The following is a 16239-nucleotide window of genomic DNA, read 5'->3' as shown; positions in this document are numbered from 1 at the left end:
TCTAAGGCACTCCTTAATTATATCGTGCCTATATTATAGGGGCGCCTAGGTCTAAGGGATTATCGATATATAGTAAAAGGTCGGAGGGGCTAACCACGCTATAGGTCTTATTATTCTTGTAAGAAGATATTGTTTTTCCTGTTAATACTCCTTAATAGTCCTTATGCCCTTTAGAAAGGTGGAGCGATTATTATATTAGATAGGTAGTTATAAGAAGTAAGAAGGTAATAGCGAGAGGGTCTAAAAAGGGGATACACGTAGATTAAGTAGTGGTCACGGCTAGCCCGAATATAGGTAGTCCTAAAGAATTAGAATAATCGCTGCCCTCCCTATACTAAGGAGGGGGTACCTTATAAGCACTATATACTCCTAGGCTAACGCTAGTATAGTTAAACGGATATCGTAAACGGATATCTACGCCTAAGCCTAGGCCACGGCCCTGTATAGTGGTATCGGCCTAGGGCAGCCGTGGCCACGTTAACACAGGAGCCCGGTCTCGTCCACACAGGAACCCGTTATATACCCGGCCTCTACCTCCTAGGCAGGGGCACCTAATAGAGAGGGACGGAAAGGGGCAATTTAGGATATAGATGAAAAGGGGAGTATATATAGAGAGAAAGGAATAAGAGTAGTTAGCACAAGATACTTTAATATTCTATATCAGGTATAACGGTATAGGGTATACACGGGCTATAGCTCTGCACGTAACGGCGGATTTAGAGGAATCAGAAAGCTGCTCCTATAGCAGCGGCACACGCATTCCGCAACAAAGTCGAGATCTATATAGACCTACTCCATGGTCCGCTAAAGACAAACTGATGTCGAGACAGTGATGAAAGGAATTGTTTGGGTATCTTAGAGAGTTCTTTACTGGGCATGCTGGGGGAGTGGAGGAGGAAAACAGGAAACAACTCTGTCCCTTAGCATCCACCCCCTACCAAGACACGGCTCTATAATGTCACCACAGACGACGTCTCGCGTCATTGTCTTCCTTCAGCCCCCATGTTCGGCCTTCAGGCGTCTTAAACAACGGTCATGGTCATACTCCCTTATCAAGCCAAGAATTAATTCCGAATATACGAAACAGCTCACGGGGCGGCAAACGCGTCCACAACCAGCCCGCCAACAACATCCACAGCTCCCCATCTTTGTTCCCTCGATCTCCTCGGCATCTCTGCGGCTCCCTTCTCCCAAACTCCCATCTCGTCAAGCAGCACCTCTACCACCCACACAAACCTCACCTCCCCCTGCGCCCGTCCCTCCTCGCGCTCGCCCTCGCGCTCGCCCAAGGGCGCATAAAGCCTCTCCGCATCCTCCCGTTCGCGCGGTACACGGGTACACAGCAAATGCAAATCCAGCAACTGCGTAAACACCAGTCCGAAGCCGGGCTTGTTCCTGCGCTTCGACGTGGCAGGACGGAAGACGGACTGCAGCGTAGCATCGAGGGGGCGGTTCAACAACGACGACGATGACGACAAAGATGACGGTCCCCGGTTATGAAGCGGCGTTCCCCTCTCCAAAGCCCGCGACGCCGGGGACGTGGTCGTGTTGACGATGAGAACGAGCGGATGGGAACACGCGCCACCGCGCGTCAAGTAACGGAGGTGCGAGGCGAGGAGCTGGAGGGAGGTGTGGGCCGCCTTTTTCTCGCGGCGGGTGAAGAGCGCTGTGAGCAGCGTCGCGAAATGAGTGATGACGATGACGTCCGGGCCATGGTCCGGCTCTGGCGGCGCCGGGTCCGCAGGAGGAGGAGGAGGCCTTGCAATGGCGGGAGGGGAACGGGAAGGTGACGAGGGAGAAATCTCTTCATTCTCGTCTTGATCCTCGGCTTCGTCCTCGTCCTCGTCTTCGCTGTCTGCAATTACTGCGTTCCTGATTTTAGATTCTGCGAGATCTGTATTCCCTCCTCCTTGCTGCTCCGTCCCCGGAAGCACCGTCAGCCCTCCCTCCGCATGAACATCAGGAGTGGTTTCATCCCGCGACCGTCGAGGGACAGGCTCCTGCTCCTCGCAAGGCTTGTCCAAATCGCCCAATACCTCCCATAACCCCTCCAAATCAAACACTCGAGACACGGATACCCGTTCTAGGCAGCCCCTCAGCTTTCTTCGGAGGGCCTCTTGCTCAGCAGTAGTATCCTCGACAAGCTCTGCCCTGACGGCATCTCGAAGCATGGGGAGTAGAGTCGCAGGCGGTTGGTTTGTGACGACCATAGCAGTCGACGTGCCTTTCACCAGCTCCTTCGCTAGAGCCTGGAACGCAAGCTACCATTTGTTTTTGTACCGGGTCAGGCGAGGACCAATGCATGGATTGTCGAGGAGGATAGAACGCGGAGAGGAAAAGGGCCAATCAACAAGAGAACGCGAGAGTAATATCAAGCTGAAAAACAGCATCCCCGACTTACCCGCATCCCAAACGCTTCACCTTCCGCAGTAATCCCCACCACGCTCCCGCGCTCGAAGCCGCCAAGTAGAACGTACTCATCGACCTCGTTACACCCCGTCCGCACGGGTCCGCGCCGCAGAAGTGCGTCTCGACGCTTGATGTCTCGCGAATGCAGGATAGCCGCTGATACAGGTTCGATTGGCCACCCCGTGCTCGAACCAGATGAGGGAGGCGGAGGGATGTCGCCAAGCGGTCTGTTGTCACCTTCATTCATTTCGGCGTGCAATGTTCATATGCCCTTCCTGTGGAACATCCTTGGCAGTAGGCAGAATCTACCAGATACCGTTCTAGCCTGGACGTCGCACGTTTGACATGGTTAACAATGTGGTAGTAGGTTCTTTGGTTCTGTTGGACGCGACGATTCGCGTCAAACACATCCCGAGAGACGTTGGTGGCTTGTCCTGCACCCAGTAATTAACTGCCAGGCAGTGGCGCGACGTCACGTGATGGAACAATTAGGTAATGTCTGATATCCATTACGCGGGCGTCATACGAATAATTACCTCCTGCTACGTCGACGAGACGAGCAGAACAGGTGACGTCACATTACCGAGCGTTTTGTGTCAACACACGGAGGTACCTTTCCAAGAAAAGCAACACCAGCTCGACTCCCTTGGTGCGCGATGATTATCCCATCTCGGCACTCAAAGGCGACGTTCGAATTCAACTACCAAGCTATTAATTATTTCGTAGAATGTATGGAGCACTTCGTAGAAATTCGTAGGACGGCGTAATTATTAGTCTACCTTCATGAACCGCTCTACGGCCGTAAGGGGAATAAAGCAAGAGAAAATACCTAGGAAAAGACGCAGTCATCCCGGATAGGAGAAACTGTTTACAGGAACTGATGATCCCCGAAGGGAGGTATCACACGAAACCAGCAGAAAAACCGAAAGTCAAAAACTCAAGTCCTCACTTCCCCCTTCTGTTGATCTGAAAAGCAACCAAAACCTGGGCGCCGCGGCCATCACGTTTCCTCCCCCTTCCCTTTCTTCTCGAGTTGTCCGGGTCGTGGGTTTAGCGGAACAGACCCAAACGCAGCTTCCCGCCCGTGTCCCAAGTCCGCTGCTTCTTTCCCTGGATTCCTCTCAACCGGGACGTACTTGATCGGTGCTTCGCCCCTTCACTTCCTTTCGTGTTCCTAGTTCTCTAAACGGCGGTGCCAGGTGCCAGGTTGTCGGAAGACTGGCGGTTCCTTCGTCCACCCTTCAAGCTCTTGACGCGTGACAAGAACCCGCCCGATTGCCGCCCTGAGCCGTCCTCGGTCGGCGAGGTGGCATCACTCGTCACCCTTCGCTCAAGCGGAACGCCCTGCTGGGAAGCGGGTCGCGGCGGCGGGCTGGTGGGCGACATGGTCCCCGTGTGGGCACGATGAAGCATGTGGCTCTCGGGTTCCTTGTGGTCCTCGTTGAAGAAAGGGTTGCGCTCGGTTGAGTATTGCGGGGTACTCGTCGACGAAGGCACAAAGTCGGGTGACGTGCGCGCGTAGACACCTTCGGGGTTCGTCAGGCGGCCCGAAGGGCCAACATCGCGCTGCGGCCTGTTGATGTTGCGGATGCGCTGGGCCAGCGACTTCTTGCGCTGCAGCCCTTCGCTGGCCATCTGTTCAGCTTGCTCGGCAACCTGCTTCTGGATGGCCGTGCGAGGAGCCGGCGTTCCCTCCAAGAATGTCGACGTGCCTAGACCCAGCGATTCCTCTCCGTGCATAGCGGTGCGCATGCGCGGGTCGAACACGGGTGCCTCCTTGCTGGTGTAGCCGAGACCGTTCTTCGCGCCACCCGCATACTCCTTGAAGGCTTCGTCGTTCGCCATTCCCATGAAAGTGGAATGGTCGGCCGTCTTATTAAGGGGACCCGATCCACCGAGCGACATGTTGAGGGAATCCTTGGGGAAGGCCTGCATAGGCGCACGGCGGCTGCCCTTGCGATTGCGATGCGGGTTGACGGCGTCGAAGGGGCCGTCGTGATGGACTGTGCAAAAAAATCAGCATGTCAGCGCGTCCATGTCATGAAAAAAAAAAGCGAGCATGGGGTTTCCGAGGGTTCTACGCACATCCAGATCCGAACAGACTGGTATGATCAAGCTGGTCAATGATATCCAATCGACGATTCGGCTTCTTCTCTTTGTTCTCACGGTGACGGCGCTCGCGCTCTCGCCGTCGGGCCTCGCGTGCCTTCTTCTCTTCTTCGGTAAGCGGCTTCTCGATGTCCAACACAGACGATTCGGAATTGCGGCGCGGACGTCTCTCGGCTCTCCGCTGCGGTGAGCGCGAGTTAGAAACCACCCGAGGTCGCCGTCCGTTGTTGCCTTCCATCTTCCTCCTTAGAGCCTCTTCTCGGGAGCGCGGGGGGCTATGGGCGGGATGGGGGCCACGAAGGACGGGAGGCTTGTTTTCGCGATTGGGAGGGGGAGGTGGCCGGTTCGACGGAGGAAGAGGAGCGGGATTGCCACGGGCTGGTTTCGGGTCCTCGAGAGTCAGGGTATCCTGGAGAATACTATGGTTAGCTAGTCACACACCGGCCCAGGTTGGGAGCTGGATAGAAGATGAATGTGGCGGAACGATTTCCAGATTCCGAGTGCATGCCAGGTGCGACTGCGTGGAATGCGGGGTAAAATAAAATTAAACAAGTAAAAGCGCAGGCAAGGGGTATGATGACGCTTAGATGCACATGCGTCGTGACAAGAAACGGAAAGAGCAAAAAAAGAAACCCCCCACCCCCCCAAAAAAAAGAATTTGGGGGGAACAAGAACAACGTACAAATAACTCTTCCGCAGTAGGAGAGGCCTTTGAATCAAACTTCGTCGCCATGGTGCTATTGCTGATGTCAATCAAGTTTGGCTGGCTGGACGAGACATTCGGTTCAAGGAAGGGATTTCGAGAGACTGGGCGGGGAGGAGGGAGGGGGTCGTCAAATGGCGAAACGGCCGTGGGTGAGGTAGCCGTATTAAAAGGGCTAGAGGGCGAAGCGGCACGGTTACGAAATGGGTTATTGGATGAAAGATTGAGAGTCAACCCGGCAGAACGTCCGGTGTCGGGGCCTGTATTGCGCAGGGAAATGGTTAGCGCCAGGTCCTTCGCGGTTGGATGCATGCAAATGACGATATAGAGAGCGAAGATGAAACAGGCTCACTAACTTGACACGGCAGGCTTGACGTAGAGTGGACCGGGGGGAGGGGAGGGAAGAACTGGAAATGAAAGCTGGGTATTGATCGAATTGTTTTGGTGGGCTGTGATAGGGGGAGAACCACAGGATTGTGGAGGAGCCAAAGGGGCAAGGAACAAACAAGGGTGTGTGCTGAAGACGGGAATTCTTGGTGTTTATCAGGCAGGGAGCAAGGGAGGAAGTGGAAAGCGGGCGACTTTTTAAGGAGAAAGGGGTCCAGGACGGATTTGGGCAAAATCAAAAAAGAAACGAAAAGATAAAGACAGGGAAGTGATTCATGGAGGACAGACGGGGAATATAAAAATTAAAATAAAATAAAAAAGGGCAAAAGTTAATGAATAGCTCACCTGACTGCGTAGACGACATATTGCGCTACCAATGAAACTTTTGGCCTGTAATAATAGAAGAATGATCGTGTGAGTGTGACGGGATAGGACGAGACCTTGGCCTTGGCCTTGGTATATGACGATAGTTCGAAGATTTAGGTGAATGTCCCCAATTCGTTCTATCCTGGAAGGACAAGGACCAGTTCTGAATGGGTTGGGTGTGAATGCTCTGGCTAATGCGCCTGTCAGGAATGCAAGCAGTGCCTTTTTTTCGGTGGGCGTGTAGGATGTCGGTGGTGGAGAAAGTGTTTTTGAAGGCTTGAACTCTGCCACAAAGTGGCAAAAAGACAGATGTTCCCTGACCCGCGTAGGTAGGCGATGGGGTTGTCACTGCTCTTGAGGCTCGCTAACAACCCAAGGTGCGAGCGACCACGGGGAAGACCTGGCGTTAATACAGGCCAGCTGGCTCAATCCAATCAACGGGAATTTGGTGGGTAAGGGACTGACGCGCCAAGACAGCAAGGCAAAAAGGTGCAGGAAGGGTCTCTCGTCGGGTCTTGGAGCACAAATGTTGCCGATGCGACTTCCGAATCGATACTCGGGAAGTTGTCGGTGTCGCGTTGCACGCACACTTATCTTCTTACTATTGCGAGCTCGTCTTTGCTCGATCTTCTATTCTCTTCCGCTTGTGACGTGTACTGAATTCTCTTCCCTTCCGGACTGCTTGGCAGAGGAGTCGGATGATACTAGAAAGATGGGACTGCGAAGTGTGGTCGGGTTCTCGGGGTCCGAATTGTGTAGGAGGAAGGCTGGGCGCTCGGGTGTGGCTAGGCTATCGAGTTGAGAATCGAGTCTGAGCAATTATGCGAATAACGTATATGTGTATTCAATGGAAGAGGGAATGTGGTCGAATGACCGTTGGTTTGAGTCGGAGGCGAACGGGAGCGGAAAAGGCGCAAGAGGGGTGAAAAGGACGCCGAGAAGTCGAAGGAATCGATCCGTGGGTCGACTGGAAGAACACCAAGTGATCAGATGGAAAGGAGAGAAGCGAACGTCCTCGTCGGGCGCTGTTGTCTAGTAGGCAGACCACCACTGTCCGTGATCGGCAAGCCCAAGGTGCCGACGACAGAGAGACTACTGGTAGCAGCGACCCTCGTCAGAGAAGTCGTTCCTAGGGTTCTTCTTGACGTTGTCCTATGTAGCCAGTGAGGAAAGGGCGCCGCGAAGCGTCGGATAGCTTGCAAAATAGTATCCGTACCTTAAGGTAGAAGGGTGTGGAATCGCTAGGTGGGCGGGGTCGGTGCAACTGAGGATAGGGGAGTCGACAACGGCCGGGTAGCAGTGTCCTGTGCCTCCTAAGAATAATAAGGCTGTAAGGTTGATTTTGGAAGCTTTGGTCAGGGAAAGGCCGAGTTGTCGCGTTGAGAATGGCGGATTTAGGAGTTGTTGGGACGTGGGGAGCGTTCGGGTGTCCAGGGGAGAAAGGGGTACGGGACGAACAGGACGACGTGAGAAGGCAGAACCGTTGAAGAAATGAGTCGGGCTCTAAATTATTACTAGCCCACCGAATTGATTTAGCCCAGCATTTACATCCGCATGGAGCCTCGCTCGCACTGAGGAGCTCCGCTGAGAGAGGGGAAAGGGTGTGGGGGCCTCCGGTCTAGGGCTCCTCGTGGTCAATGCTTGGGTACATCCATGGCCAATAAGTTCCACACACAGACCAGACAGAACACACGCGTAGACACACCGCCAACTTCCAAGAGAGTTCCGCCACGGATAGGTAGCCGAGTAGCCACGCCGCGTATGAAAATGAAGGGGGAAAAGAGGCAATGCCCATCGTCATGAGGTTCGATAGAAATCATCAAGCGGACGATTGTAAGTAAGCTGGATACGGTCCTCGCCACCGCTATTCGTCCTTCGTATGACTGGATCCCGAATGAAATACTCTAGAATTACCTAACGACAGGACGTACAATGTTCAGTGATCTGTTACAGTACGAGGTACATACGTAACCGCAGTGGAAGACCCCTCGTCAAAGTCCCTGTAACTGTGGGGTCATGCCCCAGGTTCCTTGCCGGCTTGGTGCACATGTCCATCCGTCCGTCCCCCCCCTTTTCCCCGTTTTATTCTCCTTTCCGCCAAACAGCGACCCGGGGATGATCACGAGTTGGGTTTAGCGAATAATTACTTCGTAACGAACTCGGTCTTAACCCGAAAGGCAATCATCCACCACCCAGTTTATTGCAATTTTTTTTTTTTTGTACATTTCATTCAAAGCTGCTCAGACTTGAGTAGGTCAAAACTCTCGAAGCAGTCGGCTTCTCTGGTTCAGAGGTCAACCTGACCCAGCTGAATACGGGAGCAAATGAATCACAACCCACCTCGACCAAATCATGAAATAACCAAGGCAAGGTATTATTCAGCCCTGACTTTCCCTCTATCCATCCCATCCCACCCAAAATAGGACATCAGGCGGCCGGAAAGCCTGCCATTTGCGGCAACATTGCTGTTCATCAGGAACCACCACACCTGGTAAGGAGGAGCGCGTGCCGATCCACATTATCCCCCGAGAGCTCATTCACTTCACCAGACGGAGCAGCCGGAAGACTGTGCACATCGCAGTGTCGTTGTGTTGTTGGGTATTCGTCCGCTTCCGCCGACGGAAGTCAATGAGCTCCGTCAATCCTTCAAGCCTCGGTCGTTTTGGTCCCCTTTCCTTTTCTTCGTGCCGCTCACGACTTGTGTGGTCACCCCGTCATTCAACGCATTATGTATGCCATCCCTTCGGTTCAAGAGAAAGGCTGCCAGCAAGGAGCCCTCCTTTAAGGCAATGTCGTGACCAGAAAGCCAATGATATGACTGAGCTTCGTGCCTCCATAGGATCGTCGCGTTCTTCGGCCCACATAATCAATATCGTTTTTCCCGAGGTCTCAACGCACTTATCTGTACATACAAAACAGCCAAGCCGGAGTTAATGGCACCCTATCTCTCGCAGGGAAGGAGGACGCAGGAAATGGGTCCGGACGGGAAGACAAACCAGCGGCCGAGGCGGCAAGTGACACAACCACCAAGTTTGTCATCGCAACGTACTTTGAAATTCCGACTTTGCAGCCTCGTGTCTCGAATATTATAATTTTCTGTGACTTCTTCTCCCGCCCGTCGGTAATATACCATGGGAATCGGCACATCGTGCTGGGTGATGTCGTCGTCCTTGCAGACAAAAGGTTCCTAATGGCATACCGACATACCCAGCATCTCGTCCTGCGTATGTCTCTCGTTGAGTCGCGGCAGAGACCCAGCATTCCTCCTTCGAGTGTTACAGAGCAATCCGGACACTTTCTCCCGCCCTTCTTTTCATGTGTCTTGGACTTGAATGGTCCAATGGCTCGTCATGACATGCTTTGATCTCCTCTCTCAATGCCATGCCTATCCTGGCTCCGTAAGTCCTTGTCCCGGCTGTTCATCTGAATATATCATATTTTATGTGCTCTTTTCTCCTGCTTGGTCCGTACCTGGATCTTGACGTGGATCATCGTTAGACTGGATAAGACTGGCTCAGATGTCGGGTAAGATGTGAGATTCAGACTGATAGGAACAGAAGAGTTTGGAAGCATCGATATAGATGGACACACATGGAAGGAGGCTAACTGGGATCTTGAACTCCCTATAATCATATGGCAAGATCCGTACGTGACGAGTAATGTCGAATCGCCCACGGTTAGCAGATATGACCTGGGTTTCGCTGGAAAGTTGATTGTGTCATTGCCCAAGGCCCAAGGGGGAGGCGGGTCTTAACCACAAGTAGCCGTCAAGGTCGCTGCATAGTTATGATGCTCAAACGAGATGGAAGTAAGCAGAGGGGGGTAGACGATAGACATCCCCGCAACAGAGGCAGTTGATAACTCGGACGACACCTGCCTCCCGGTTTGCCCCACGCATGCATGGATGGCTCGAAGAGGAGCAGAATCCTACCCTGATGTATTGCCGTGGTTCGAACCTCGATACATTGTCAAATGACACAGGGATAGAGTTAGGTAAATCTGACACGTCGACTAAGTCGCAACGGGATCGGGAGGCGGTTTGCTCCGCGAGTACGCCGACCGGGTAACCCCTCTTCACGTTTTGTGAAGCTTTAGAGCCTTTCTCGCTTTCAAGGCCGCCATTGAATAACGAGGCTAGACCCGCTCGCTTTTGAGAAACCTGATGAGTTCCGGGTAGCGTAGCGGAAATGCCTCCCATCCTGATACTCACCCAGGAGAGACCCAGGAGAGAGCCCCAGGAGAGTGGTGGGCACCCAAGACAGGGCCAGTGGGTTCACCAGATTTGGCAAGTATCGTTCGGATGGCGGTGTCCATCCGGCCAGACAGACACTCACCAAGGCAAAGGGAGCGGGGTCGGGAGATCGGTGCCAAGTACGACATCAGCCGTGCCAATATCACCTGCGACAAGACGTTCAGGTCAGCACATCGTCTCTGGCGTCGTGAACGGGAGAGGGGTATGGGTGATAAGAACGAGGAAACGGACCCGGTCCCCGAGGCGCCCAGTACTCTCCGGTCTTGGACATGTCGAGTTTCTCGGTCCAATCTACCAGGCTTTTGGCAGCTTCTTCGGGAGTGACGGCTGTAGAAGTGAAGTATTTACGGTTAGCTAAGAGGAGAAGAATAAGAAGAAAAAAGGGGGGAGGGGGTGGGAGAACGGAGAAGGTAGGACTTTACCACCACCGGCATCCCAATATTGATCGAACCCAACACCGGCAGTCATATCAGTGCGCATGAACCCGGGATGCACAATGCTGACGATGACGCCCCGATCGCGGAGGTCGAGACTCAGCAGGCGGCCGACCATGTTGAGAGCGGCCTTGCTGGCGTGATGGGCGTAGTTCCCTCCGCCTTCCTTCTCATGGCGTAGGGCGATGCTGCCAGCCTCGGACGACACGAGGATGATCTTGGAGCCCTCGCGCAGCAGGCCGGCATCGAGGAGGGCATGAACGATGAAGACGGGGGCGATGGAACTGGTGGTGTACATGCGCTGTTCCTCGGCCCAGTTGGGGCCCTTCTCGGACGAAAGGTCCTCGGTGGTGAAGTGACCTGCCGAGATGATCTGAGCGGGGTGGGGAGAACAGAGGGGAAAAAAGAGGATAAGTGTCAGCTCATCGGGGCCCCTTCGTGTCTAATCGAAGTGGTAACACGGCATGTTTATTGGTCTGTTGGTGCAAGCATAAAGTGGGTGGTATATTGGTCGCATTGATAAAGGTGGTAGTGTTCATGGGTGATGGAGGGCACCTGGAAGTTTGAATTTCTCATCCCACTTACCACTGTAGACAACGGTTGGGAGGCATCAAGCTGGGCGGTCAAGTCCCGGCCGACTGTTGGATTCATTAGGTCAATGCCGGTGAGCCATTTGACATTCTCGGGGAGTTGATCCGATGCTGGGGCAGTGGAGGCCCGGGTGGTACCGGAAACGGATGGATGGTCCGGATTGGCGGCATATTGCTTGACCAAGGAGGCACCGAGGCCTCTTGTCGCGCCGACGATGAGAACACTGGATGTCATGTTTGGAAGAGGGAGTGATGTGGGGGTCGAATGGGGCTAAGGTGGGCAACCAGGAGGTTGTTGTTGGTAGTTATACTGAAAGTGGGAGTCGGTAGTCCTGGAACGATTGCGACGGGGTGGATGGTGGGCTTCGTTTTAGGTCCTCGAGGTAGAATACCAGACAGATACAACGCAGGTGGGAGTTGCCAGAGGGACAGCAGAAGCCCGACTGTATGCGAACTTTGATGGAAGTGGCTGTGCCAACTGTCTAATAATAAGGGTAAAAGTTCAGTGGTAGTGGTTCGTGGTGATTCGGAATGACCGCGGGGACAAATGATCACGCCTCATTCACTCTCATGGTCCCATACGGAGTACTACCTGTGGGAGATAATGATGTCACTGTACCTAATATGATTACGACTCTGTCTTGAGTATAAAATGGTTAGAATTCCTTTGGATGTTTCGGTGGTAGATAGATGCCTTCGGTGAAGAACCAAAAAAAGGCCCACCCCGTTGGATTGTTGGTACATGTGTAGACGATGCAAATCTGTTTTCTCCACTACCTACACGATAGTACGTTGTATACATGTCTGTACCTTAGGTACCTACCTACGGTATATACCTTATTCGGTACGAATGTGAGGTTGTGCTGTGACATTCCTCTGCTGTCTACTCGTATATAAGGTACTCCGCCCATCGCCTCAGAATCTCGCATATAAACCCTCGCAGAAAACCCATGGAAGTCGTGCATGTAAGCGGGGTAAGAAAAATAGGTACACAGTAAGGTAGTTACCGGTACCTATATCCATACTTGGATATTAAGCACTCCAGGACAACAGGTTAAACCGCTCTTATTACTGCAATAATTACCCCTCTTCTCCGCTCTCCCTTGTCGGATTAAACGTCTTACTTGCCCCACCCCCAGGTCTCCAACGGCGTTTACGGAGTATTAAGCACAACTAATTACTTCGTACACGTGTTCTGGAGTCGTGCACGTCCTTTCGGTTCGCCAACAATGCAACTCCGTATAAGAAGCCATCCCATTCCAGCTATTCCAAACGGACTTGTGTCCCGATCCTAGGGATCCGAGACGCAGCAAGATCAAAGACGCATAGCGACAGTGGAAAACTCCGTTGGAAGACACGTAATGCGTCTCGAGAATTACCCAGCGCATGAGTATTGGACCCTGGGGACCACAGTCTCCCGCGAAATAGGAAGACTGGGAGATGATATATTTTCATTCTTTCTCATGCGCACATGCAACCCCCCAACCACGTTTCCACCATGGAACTCTTCTAATGCATGATCGACACTCCAGGACAGTGTGCCGCTAGTCCTAACACGTGCAGGACGCGTGGGAAAGGGTGGGAAGAAGGGGACGAAGAACAAGATGACACTCCGGGCTGCGAGGGGAATGAGACGTTGGACTTCCGATGCGTAACGAGATAGGTATTTATTCGTAGGTTATTTTCCTCGTACATTCAACCTCGAGAACCGTTTCTGGTATAGCCTTGGCGTTGTTGGTCCATTTCTTGTCCTTACCAACATCGACCGAGTAGTATCCTTTTAACCATGGGCTTGGCTACCGACATCATCGGTCATACATCGTACCTTATTCGACACACCATGACGGGCTCTCCGAATTCTGCACCAGCCAGAAAGGGGGTTTTGGTGGCTTGTCTGGTACCTGGCTTGTTCCGTCAAAGAGGCACCGTTCTTCTGGCCTTTCAGATGGCAGGATCCTGGAACCATCCGGACCACTAAGATGTGACCAAAGGGTAGAAAGAATGAAACGAAAGGAGAAAAGGAACAAACAAAAAAAAAGGGGGGGAAAGAAAGGGACAGAAAGAAAATGGGGCGATTAATAATAATAAAAGAAAAAGCAATCAATCTACGATGTGTAGAATTCCTACAAACGGAAAAGAATTCGTACATCCAGAGTAAAACCATGGAATCCGCCACTTCACACCATCAGTTGGCCCGGGAGGTTCCGTTACCATGGTTCCCCGTCCTAGTCTACTTTGCGACTAAGACCACCAACATTTCCCTCCCTTTCGCTTCTTCTGCCCGTTTATCTAACCTGGAACCCTTCTAGCTCCGTGCCATCCGTCGGGCCCCATCAACCGACCAAGCGCGCTCACTCGTCTTCATGGGGAACACTAATAAAGTAGTGGGTAGAACGGCTTGTGGGAAGGGGGGTTGCGGTTTGTTATCCTCTTTGCCTCTCGTTCGCGCCTCATAGTTAGCGGGAATCCTTCATTCTTCCTTTTTTTTTTTTATCTTTTTATCTTTTTTTTTTTTTTTTTTTGTTTCCTTGACAGTCACCCGACGTTCGATCAACCTTCAAGCTTAACGTTTATTCCGGATCTTATCCTATCCCGTACTTGGTCCTTCTCCTTCTTGGTGATTTGCGCGCGTGTTTGGCTCCCTCGTCGCGGTCGATCTTATGTAGCGTCATAGGCCTACAGTGGACACCAGCTAGAAGCAATGGCTATTATCGCCGCCAGCTCCGTTTTACTCATATTCGGTCTCCTTGGGCTAAGTGTAAGTCGATTCATCCTTTCCCTTTCTTCAGAGCCGCAGCTAATTCTTCCTTGATATTAGTCCCTTGCCCAGGTCGTCTACAACTTATTCTTCCACCCCTTACGCAAGTACCCTGGTCCCTTACTATGGCGCGCCAGCGGTTTGCCCAAGGCGATCCATCTCCTCATGGGCACATATCCCAGGAAGGCGGTCGAGTTCCATGAGAGATATCCGGGGACCATCCGGGTTTCCCCTAACGAGCTGTCTTATATGCAAGGTAAAGCAGGATGAAGATGATCGACCCATTCAGCTCTTTGCTGCCCTTTTCCTCTCCCCCCACCCCCCTCGCCAGCTCATCATTCATACTTATGGCCCCGCCATCTAGCAACGGCATGGAAGGACATATTCGGGCGTCTGCTCAAGAACGAGTTCCCCAAAGACACCCGCTTTTTCGGCGGCGATTCCCTCTCCAACGACAGCCTATCGGCGGCGCCCCCGGAAGCCTACGCCCGCATGCGCCGCCTCTTCAACAAGGCCTTCACCAACACGGCCCTGCAAGCCCAGGAACCCTTGTTCGTCCGCTACGCCGACCAGATGGTCCGCAAGATGGCCGACCTGAGCGTCCGCGACACCCGCGGCGGCAACGGCGCCATCAACCTCGTCGACCTCTTCAACTTTTGCACCTTCGACATCATGGCCGACCTCACCTTCGGCGAGCCCCTCCGCCTCCTCGAGACGGGCGACTACATCCCCTGGGTGCGCCTCATCTTCTTCGGCCTCAAGTTCATCGTCTGGCGCGCCGTCCTCTCCGACATCCCCGTCCTCGGGCCCCTCCTGAATGCCCTGACCGCGGGGCCTTTGCAGAAGAAGGCCCGGGAGCACATGCGTTTTGCTGCTGACCTCGTCGACCGTCGCGTCGCCGCCGCGCAATCGGAAGCGAGATGGGCTGGGGACGACGACAACGACGACAACGACGACAAGGACCACAAGGACCACAAGGACGAACAAGGACAAGGACAAGGACAGCAAGGACAGCAGCAGGGGCACCATGCCGACGGGAAGCAAAAGAAGAAAGACATCTGGTCCTTCGTCCTCCGCCACGCCGCCGACGAGAAGGGCCTCAGCCGCCCCGAGATGCACGCCAACGCCGCCATGCTCATGATCGCCGGCACCGAGACCACCGCCACCGTCGCCTCGGGCGTGTGCTACTACCTCATGCGCACGCCGCTCGTCTACCAGCGCCTCGTCGCCGAGATCCGCGCCGCCTTCCCCCGGAGCGAGGACATCACCTTGTCCGGCCTGGCCGGCCTCGAGTACCTCAACGCCGTCCTGCAGGAAGGGTTGCGGCTCTACGTTCCCGGTGGTTCGGGCATGGCGCGCATTGTACCACCTGGTGGCGCTGAGATTTGCGGGGATTACGTCCCTGGAGGGGTGAGTTCTATTCTGTACAGAGAGAGTACTTTCCGAGAGTACTTTCTGTACCTCGTTCTTTTTCTTTTTCTTTCTCTTCTTCATCTCCTTTGTACTCTTTTGTAACTCTGCACCGACACGACCGTCCCCCGTGGCTCGTCCCCCATTGCTGACCCACGCCCCGCGCCCATAGACATTCGTGACCTTAGACTACAACGTCGCCTACCGCCATTCCGCCAACTGGTCTCGGCCGCTCGAGTTTATCCCCGAGCGGTGGCTGTACCCCGATGCTCCCGAGTTTGCCGGCGACAAGAAGGAAGTGCACGAGCCTTTTCTGTACGGACCAAGGAATTGTGTTGGAAAGAAGTAAGTGATACTTGTTCTTTATATATATATATATATATATTTTTTTTTTTTTGCACCCTCCCATTTACATCCCCCCCAAGACTAACGCAACCCACAAGCCTCGCCTGGCTCGAACTACGCCTCCTCCTCGCCAAGACCCTCTGGCATTACGATCTAGAAATGTGCCCCGAGAGCAACGACTGGATTATACAGCGCAACTTCTTGACCTGGGAGAAGGGTCCGTTGATGACCAGGCTCATCCCCGTCGTTCGGTCGTAGTTGTCAAAGGTGGTCGACGACTAGACGGCAGGGGACGGTGTCGTTTCTGCTATATCTTCTCCAAATGCTCCCTTCTGTTTTTATATCTTTGTCGTTTCATTCACATCTCGTGCGAGCATAGCGAACCATTTAATCGAGGCACAAGGGCGGGGTTTTGGGCGGTCATGGGAGTTGATAGATCATCATGCAAGGCTGTAAAGACTATTTTGGGGGGGGGG

At 53.3% G+C, this 16239-nt stretch overlaps 5 protein-coding genes across 5 annotated transcripts in view; 1 reads left to right on the top strand and 4 right to left on the bottom strand.

The window, feature by feature from the left end:
- Positions 1–852: 852 nt before the first annotated feature.
- Positions 853–2809, bottom strand: SODALDRAFT_328723 (hypothetical protein). Its single transcript, XM_028610762.1, has 2 exons — positions 2402–2809; positions 853–2261 (listed from the first exon to the last, which is right to left on the bottom strand). The coding sequence occupies exons 1-2, from the start codon at positions 2654–2656 to the stop codon at positions 1089–1091; spliced, it is 1428 nt and encodes a 475-aa protein (XP_028463189.1). The 5' UTR covers positions 2657–2809; the 3' UTR covers positions 853–1088.
- Positions 2810–3591: 782 nt separating this feature from the next.
- SODALDRAFT_283697 (Pal1-domain-containing protein) lies at positions 3592–4828 on the bottom strand (the record flags this gene model as incomplete). Its single annotated transcript, XM_028608427.1, has 2 exons — positions 3592–4412; positions 4495–4828. Coding segments are annotated over 2 exons (1155 nt in total), but the record flags the coding sequence as incomplete, so codon positions are not given.
- Positions 4829–10376: 5548 nt separating this feature from the next.
- SODALDRAFT_64413 (NAD(P)-binding protein) lies at positions 10377–11936 on the bottom strand. Its single transcript, XM_028615551.1, has 3 exons — positions 11870–11936; positions 11246–11719; positions 10377–11033 (listed from the first exon to the last, which is right to left on the bottom strand). Exons 2-3 carry the CDS (start codon positions 11483–11485, stop codon positions 10581–10583), a joined length of 693 nt encoding a protein of 230 aa, XP_028463187.1. The 5' UTR covers positions 11486–11719; positions 11870–11936; the 3' UTR covers positions 10377–10580.
- Positions 11937–13730: 1794 nt separating this feature from the next.
- SODALDRAFT_328714 (toxin biosynthesis cytochrome P450 monooxygenase) lies at positions 13731–16239 on the top strand. Its single transcript, XM_028610761.1, has 5 exons — positions 13731–14008; positions 14069–14264; positions 14373–15418; positions 15591–15763; positions 15862–16239. The coding sequence occupies exons 1-5, from the start codon at positions 13952–13954 to the stop codon at positions 16019–16021; spliced, it is 1632 nt and encodes a 543-aa protein (XP_028463186.1). The 5' UTR covers positions 13731–13951; the 3' UTR covers positions 16022–16239.
- SODALDRAFT_363199 (hypothetical protein) overlaps positions 16122–16239 on the bottom strand; it is a gene marked incomplete at both ends in the record, with an annotated part of 334 nt that continues 216 nt past the window's right edge. Inside the window, one exon of the mRNA XM_028614539.1 lies at positions 16122–16213. Coding sequence (XP_028463185.1) covers positions 16122–16213 — 92 coding nt within the window. The remainder of the gene's footprint in view (positions 16214–16239) is intronic.

Source organism: Sodiomyces alkalinus (genome assembly GCF_003711515.1).
Source record: "Sodiomyces alkalinus F11 unplaced genomic scaffold SODALscaffold_11, whole genome shotgun sequence".
Lineage (NCBI taxonomy): Eukaryota > Fungi > Ascomycota > Sordariomycetes > Glomerellales > Plectosphaerellaceae > Sodiomyces > Sodiomyces alkalinus.
This window is presented reverse-complemented; position numbering and strand designations above follow the sequence as displayed.